This window comes from Balearica regulorum, chromosome 26 (genome assembly GCF_011004875.1).
Source record: "Balearica regulorum gibbericeps isolate bBalReg1 chromosome 26, bBalReg1.pri, whole genome shotgun sequence".
NCBI classification, from domain to species: domain Eukaryota; kingdom Metazoa; phylum Chordata; class Aves; order Gruiformes; family Gruidae; genus Balearica; species Balearica regulorum.
The window spans coordinates 2455543-2462567 of NC_046209.1; the positions used below are offsets into that span (position 1 = coordinate 2455543).

Sequence of the window (7025 nt, forward strand, 5' to 3'; positions counted from 1 at the left end):
GCATTAATATATTTATAGTCTTTATTTTTTACAGCATTATAGCCCTAGATGACTCGTTGGGGGAGCAACACCGCCCCAGGTCTCGCTGTTGGGCAGGGGTGGGCTGCAGGGTGCGGGGACGGGCAGCCCCCGGCAGCAAAGCAGGCAGCAGCGTGGGAAGGACCGTGCGGGTCCCAGTGCAGGTTGTCATCTCCCAAAGTCTTGCACATCCTCCCCGAGCTAGTGCCGGATTCAAACATGACTCAGCCCCGACATGTATTTTTATCAGCTCTAACATACGGCCTCGGCACCGCAGAAATGGCCCTTGGCAAGCGCCGCGGGCCAACAGACGCAAACCTGCCGGCTTGCTTGGTGCTGCCAAGGAAATAGGAATTGCAAAATACACGGCGAGGAAACCACCGAGGCGGGTGGTCTCCTGGCTGGAGGCGGCTTCGGGCTCGCAGGCACCCGCTGAGCCCCAAACCGGCCCCCCCAAAGCCCTGGAGAGGTGCCCGGTCCTGTGGGAACTAATTAGTTCAAAGACTGAAAAAAAGGGAGTAGATATTAAAATATTTGGGGGTTTAGAGTGTTAAAAGAGCAACTTTAGCCTAGAGGGGACAGACACCGATGGGGGGGATTCTTTTTTTTATTTCAGCAGCTGAGTCGTGTTGCTTTGTGTTCTCTCAGCGCCTGTAAAGCTCTGGGAGGAAAAAAACCAAAACGTTTTCTAACGACTGAGCTCCTCTTGTGCAACGGTTGCAGGAAATCCCGGAAAGAAAAATATAGAAGAAAACAAAAAAAATTCCACCTCACCAGTCCATCTAGAATAACACAACCTGGAGAGCAAGGAATTAATTACGTGGTTTGGGGGGGGGTTTATGGTGGAAATCCCCCCCCCCCCCAGTACAGCTGCCACCCAGAAAGCAGCCTGGGAGCAGGAGCACGAAGCCCCCACGAGCACCTCGGGGGGGGGGGGGGGGCCCATTGCGACAGGTTGCACCAAAAGCAGCGCAATTCCTGCGGCTGCAGCAGAAACCTCTGCGGGCAGCGCGTGGCCCCAAAGCAGTGCCGGGGACTGCCGGGGCGCAAGGCCAAGCCTCCGGCTTCCTTTAGGTTTGCAAGAAGCAGGTTTTGAAAGAACATCCTCCTGCACGCGGGGTTGCAGCGAGTTGTGCAAGGCGATTCCCAGCGGCGTCATGGCCAGCACCGGGGGAGCCTGGGACGGGGAGCGGGAGCCGCTGTTGAGCCAGGAGCTGGAGCTGGAGCTCCCCAAGCCCCCACCGCTGCCAGGGAAAACTCAGAGGTAACAAATTGCTCTGCAAATGGGACCCAAAAAGGAGCTTCCCGGCAGCATCCCAGAGCGGCTGCTTCAGCCCGGTGCTTTGCACCGCAGCCGGAGGCAGGGCGATAATCCCCGGTTCCCCTGGGGATGGAGGGGGGGTGACAAGGGCCGAGCTGGGCCAAAGAGGGTCAAAGCCTGCCGCTGCACAGCAAGCGATGGCCCCAGCAGAAACCAGAGGTTTTAAAGAAAGCTGCCGTGGGCAGCAGGGTCAGAGCTGCAGGTTTGTGCTGAGCCTGGCCGGGACAGGGAAGCGAAACCCCAGCCGGGGCTGCAGACGGCTCCTTCCTGCTGCGCTCCTCCATATGGGCTCTCTGCTCTTCCCTCCCCGCGCACAGACCCCCTGTCCTGCACCCCCCACCCCCCCCAGACCTGGCCCGGGGGTGTCGAAGGCTTTTCCTGCTCTTGTCCCACACCTCTCCCACCGTCGTGTCCTCCTCGCAGCCACCCAATGGGGACCGCAGGGCAGCCGTGAACCCCTGTGTACACCCCCGCCCTGCACACGTGCACCAGCACACGTGAAGCCCTCAAGGCAGCGGGAGCACCCCAAGGACCCCCCCAGTGCAGGAGCTGGAGTCACTGGGCCACCAAACTCCGTCTTTTGCCCCAAACCCATGCAGCCACGGCTCCCCGGGCCACTGCTTCCCCTTTCTCCTCGCTCTTCCCCTGCATCGGCACCGAAAGGAGCCGGAAACACCCCCGGGGGGGCGGGGGGGCAAGCGCTGACTCCTGGCTCTGTGCAGGGCTGGCCTGCACCTCCGCTGCAGCAGCCTGGACCTGGGTGCCCCCGCACCGCCCGCCCCTATGCTGGACACCCCGGGGGGGCGCCCGCCTCGGCCCCCCGACTCAGCCCTCATCTACAGCAACGTGGGTGAGTGACGTCCCGCACACGCTGCCCTCCTGCCCACCAAGGTGTCAGCTCGGATGGTGGGATCAAACCCCGCTGCTGTCCCTGTCTTCCTCCTGCGGTACCCGGCCGTCATCCCTCCGGCGTCGCTTTGGGGCTGGGAATCTGCAGCGGGGCAAATAACAACGTGCTCGTACTCCCGCCTCGCTCCATCTCCAGCTTTCTCCCCACCACCACCACCCCAGGAAAGTCTCAGCCCTGCCGTTGTCTGTTCCTCCCTTCCCAGGAGAGCTGCGCGCCCACCTCGTCCCCTGCAAGGCTAGCCGAGGGGAAGGAGCCAGGAGAGCCCCCTCTCAGCCCGACCGGGCCCCCCTGCCTCCCCCCTTGCCAAAAAAACAGCTCCAGCGAGCAGAGTCCCTCCCGGAGCAAGGGCCATCCTGGCGCTGTCGGGGTGACCCCACGCCATGGGCCGGCAGCATCCTCTACAGCATCCCACCATCCCATCCGCGGCACGAGGACGGGGCTCCCGGCTCCATCCCCCCAAGGGACGGACCCTCCTGGGGACACAAGAAGCCCCTGACCGAGTCCCAAAGCCTGAGGGAACCGGTGGCCCGGAGCAGCCTGCAAAACGCCCTGTCGCCCAGCCCGGCAGAGCTGACGTTTGGGACGGCGGACGGGGAGCTGGGGCAGCTCCTGCAGCTCCTGGAGAGCCCAGCCGGGGTGTGCGGGGTGGTGCTGGGCTGCCAGGCGGCCGCCCTGGCCCGGCTCTCGGCTCGCATCCAGGAGGAGCTCATGGGGCCGGAGGAGCGGCAGCAGCTGCTGCAGGCAGAGCTGGCAGGGAAGAGATGGGCAGCGCTCAGCATCCTGGACCGGGAGCCGTGCTGCGAAAGCGGGGATGCGTGGTATTACCGGGTGGGCTTCGCTTTTGAGCGAACCCAGCTGGTGTTTGCAGCCAAGGTAAGCAGGGAATTGGGGGGAATGCCCGGAGCGGTGCAGAGGGAGCCGGCTCCTGGAGCGCAGGGGGCTGCGGTGCTGCAGGCGAGTGTGAACCAGGAGTGTTGGCTTTTCCACCGACCCCCGTCACGCAGGCGCTTCCTCGTTTTGCACCTACTTCTGCATTTGCTATAAACGAGACAGCGCTGCCTGCACGGGCCAGGGAGGTGAGGGCAACAGCTGCCCACGAGTCCAAAGGACACGTCAAGGAGAATGGCACCGCTGGAGGACATGCACCCTGGCAAGTGGTCTCAAGGGGCCAGCGGATGCCAAGTGGAGGCTGGAGCAGAGCTGGCTGCTCAGGCAGTGCAGGATGAGACCCCTCAAAGCAGCTTTGCAGCTCACCTGGGGGTTACACCTCCCCTCCTTTCCCATTTCTTGCTCAAAGCCATTCCGGAGGGCGCCAGTGGGTTCAGAGCGGGGAGCCCAGCACCATGCATGGGTTGGACCAGGGCTGGTGGCCTCGAGGTGGTGGCCTGGCCCAGGACAAGGCACCTCGTGGCTCCGTCCTCGTGCAGCTGGCCACGTTGTCTCTCCCCGCAGGTCCCCAAGACGTGCTGTGCCACCCTGGGGGTGCAGAGCTCCCTTGGGGCACACTGCAGCATCCAGCGCCTGATCGGCCACTTCACCGACCACCTCCCTCGGGAGCTGGTGCTCCCGGGAAGTCCTGAGGAGCAGAGTCAGTCCCCTTTCAGAGAAGAGCCAGCCCGTCTTGCCACCCACCCTGTCCTGCAGGTCCTCATTTCTCCTGAGGTTCCCTACCAGACCCTGGCGGACTTTGTGAAGGGATCCCACAGTTTGCACAGGACCAGCCCTGGGCACTACGAACGCCTGGCTTGCCTCCTCCTCCTGCAGGTGTGCATGGGGCTGGAGCATCTCCGGGTGCAGAACGTGGGGCAGGGGGACCTCTGTCCCAAGAACCTGCTGCTGGTGCAGTGCCCATGTCCTCCTTGGAGCCAGCAAGGCAAGGAGGCATCCCTGGGGCTGTCCCTTCCAAGGCTGCTCATCAGCAGCTTCTTCAAGGTTAAAGACAAGCGAAGATCTTGTTCTACCAGCCAAGAGCAGGACTGGACCGAGTGGCTTGCTGCACTACCCTCCCCGGTGGCAGATGAGCCGAATGTGGGCGTGCTGATCTATCAGATCTTGCATGTGGACATCTCTCTGGAGAACGCCTTGGGGTTCAGAAGCGATAGACTTCCTGAAATTCCCTCCCTGTCCATCTATTCCACGGGACTCAAGCGTCTGGCCACGCTGCTTCTCCACAGAGATCCCTGCAAGAGGGTCTCCATCGAGCAGGCAAGGAGCATCCTGCAGGTCTTGCTCTGGGGGCCTCGCCAGGAGCTCTTCGCCAGGAGCAAGAAGACCCTCACCCTGCTCCGGAGCTGGGTGGAGGTGAAGAGGGCTCTGCTGCTCCTGAAGTTTGCGGAGAATTCGGCTGGGGCGGTGGGGAGCCCCGGCCTCGAGGACTGGCTGTGCTGCCAGTACTTCAAGGAGGTCACCGAACACACGCTCTACCAAGTCACCCAGGCTCTCTACACTCCCTAAAGGCAAGCTCAAGTTCAGCCCCCCCAAAAGGTCTCCTCAAAGCCAAGGGCCCACGAGGACCTGGCCAAATCCACCAGCTGACAAGGAACCCCAGCGGGTCCTGGCTGGGAAAACTCTGTTTGCAAACCCGAACCCGCTTCCCCCACAGCACGTGAACGATGAAGCTGGGGCCAAACTCCCACCCATGGCTCCCACAACGCAGGGCATGTTTTTACCCCCGCGACCGATTTTTGTTTGATACTGTGAGTCCAGTTTATCGGAGCATCTCAGGAAAGACAGCTGGATGGAAGCCACAGGATCAAGCACCGATTTAGTGGTTGATTATCCCGAGTAAAGTTTATGGGGCTTAGACTTTGCACAACCCCCCCTCAGACCCCTCCTGCCTCCACAGGGCTTTCACTGTTTTAAATAACACCACAAAGCCACACATGACAGCCCACCTTAATGCACCGTTTGCAAAGGAGAAATACAACACCTCGTACAGCCTGCTCTTTTTAGAAACAATTTGTGGCATAGTCACAAATATAAATGACATTTTAAAGGGGGAAATACAGCAGCCACACAGCTTCAATAAAACCCAGATCTGAGCCTCTTAAATACTGGTCCTTTATGTGCTTCTTTGACAGCGTTCCACACCCCAGTGATGTATCCAGGGAGAAACACAAAGCCAAACTTCACTGCCCGGCGGTGATTAGCCAGAACAGCCTCGATGGCGTCCAGTAAATAACTCGGGTCAGTTTATAGCTGCTGCACCCGGGGACCAGGCCGCAGGGTCGCTCTCTGCACCACGGCAGGGCTGTTGCATCTGCTGCTCGGTATGGAGCGCTCAGCACCGCACAGGATCTGCACCCCAGTCCCCAAAGCCATGCAAATGCCGAGTGAGCATCACAGTGAAGGACCATGCAAGGCCCCGCACAGGTCATTTAAATTATTGTTAAGTAATTATTAATCCACTCGCAGCTATCACCTACCTGACAGCAGCAAGAGCCACCTCCGTGGGCCGTGCACACAGCGGGACGGACTGTCCCTCAGCAGCTGCCGCTGGTGCAGCCCCGGTGTGCCCACGGACGTGGGCAGTGGCACGCCAGGGCCCATGGCGTGGTCCTCCTAGGAGTGCCCGAGCTCAGAACAACCCAAACCCTAATAAACCAGAGCTGTGACACCCACCCCACTCCCCACGATTGAACCCAGCTCCCAGCTCGGTGGGTTTCTGGTGCCTGCTCTGCCCGCTGAGCATGGGTGGGCAGCACCCTCATCATCCGGTCTGCAGCGGGTCCGAAGACCCAGCCGAGGCCGCAGCCCCTGTGTGTGAGGCTCCGTGCGCAGCAGGGGACCCTTCCGTCCCAGAGCAGCACCCAAACCCAGCAGCACAGCCTCAGCAAGGGGGGGACCCAACGAGCTCCCCAGCCAGGCAACCCCTGACGCGGTCACCACCCAAGCACAGCCAGTCCACAGAAACGTCGTTCAAATTTCAGTGTGGGCTTTTGGGCCGAAAGCACGCAGGAGGGGTTGTCCCGGGTGAGCCCCAGCCCTGCTCTCCCCACCACCTCTCCTGTAGTATCTTGCGTGGCTACAAGATGGCAGTAAAGCCCGTGGCATGGCAGCAGCTCGCCCAAAGCCACCTTGGGCATCTGATCCTGCAAAAAGAAAGACAAAACCTGCTTCTGCCAGGCCTGTATGCCCACCCCAGCCCCAGGGCAGCAACTGAGGCACCCCCCTGCACCCCTGTTTCTGGTTTCCACCTTGGGTGACCCCCTCCCCTTCTGCCCGGAGCAGCTTGGAGCACCCAAGGTCAGGGAAACCTCTGCAGGGGACCACAGCCTTGAAGGCAGGAGCACGTCCATCTCCACACTTGCATGTCCCCGCAGAAAGCGGACCACAGCACAGGCACAGCCTCACTGAGGAAAACAATTTATCTTCTAGAGAGTCAGTTTATGAACTTCAGACCTTTGCCTGCCTGTTCAGCAAAAGAGGAACACCCTCTCCCCAGTGACACCCACCTCCTCTTTGCTGGCCTCTGGCACAACAAAACCAGCAAGTTCACAGCTTTCCACAAACATCCCCAAGAAGAGCATGATCGTAGGGTTACAAAAACATTGTCAGAAGACCCACAGGAAGGAGACCCCTCGCATTCACTGGACTGACACGCAGTCCCAGCAGAAGGGACGCTGTGCGGCATGTCGTGCCCCAAGGAGCAGAGCAGCCCAAGCTGGGAGGCCGATATAAATATCTGAAGCCAATTAAACAGACACCTTTCACTGCGTTGCTAATTTAAGAGGCTCTCTGGGAACACAGTGCCATCCTCCTGGGATACACTGCAGG

At 60.6% G+C, this 7025-nt stretch overlaps 1 protein-coding gene across 1 annotated transcript; it reads left to right on the forward strand.

The window, feature by feature from the left end:
- The first annotated feature begins 1065 nt into the window (after positions 1–1065).
- On the forward strand, positions 1066–5300 carry PEAK3 (PEAK family member 3). The gene is made up of 4 exons (XM_075776679.1): positions 1066–1282; positions 2062–2189; positions 2452–3122; positions 3702–5300. The coding sequence occupies exons 1-4, from the start codon at positions 1176–1178 to the stop codon at positions 4701–4703; spliced, it is 1908 nt and encodes a 635-aa protein (XP_075632794.1). The 5' UTR covers positions 1066–1175; the 3' UTR covers positions 4704–5300.
- Positions 5301–7025: the final 1725 nt, after the last annotated feature.

Excerpts from the sequence above, each read along its gene's own strand:
- PEAK3 (XM_075776679.1), top strand. The coding sequence starts at position 1,176 with ATGGCCAGCACCGGGGGAGCCTGGGACGGGGAGCGGGAGCCGCTGTTG. Across the intron at positions 1,283-2,061 it reads CTGCCAGGGAAAACTCAGAG|GGCTGGCCTGCACCTCCGCT; the intron begins GTAACAAATTGC and ends GGCTCTGTGCAG. Across the intron at positions 3,123-3,701 it reads AGCTGGTGTTTGCAGCCAAG|GTCCCCAAGACGTGCTGTGC; the intron begins GTAAGCAGGGAA and ends CTCTCCCCGCAG.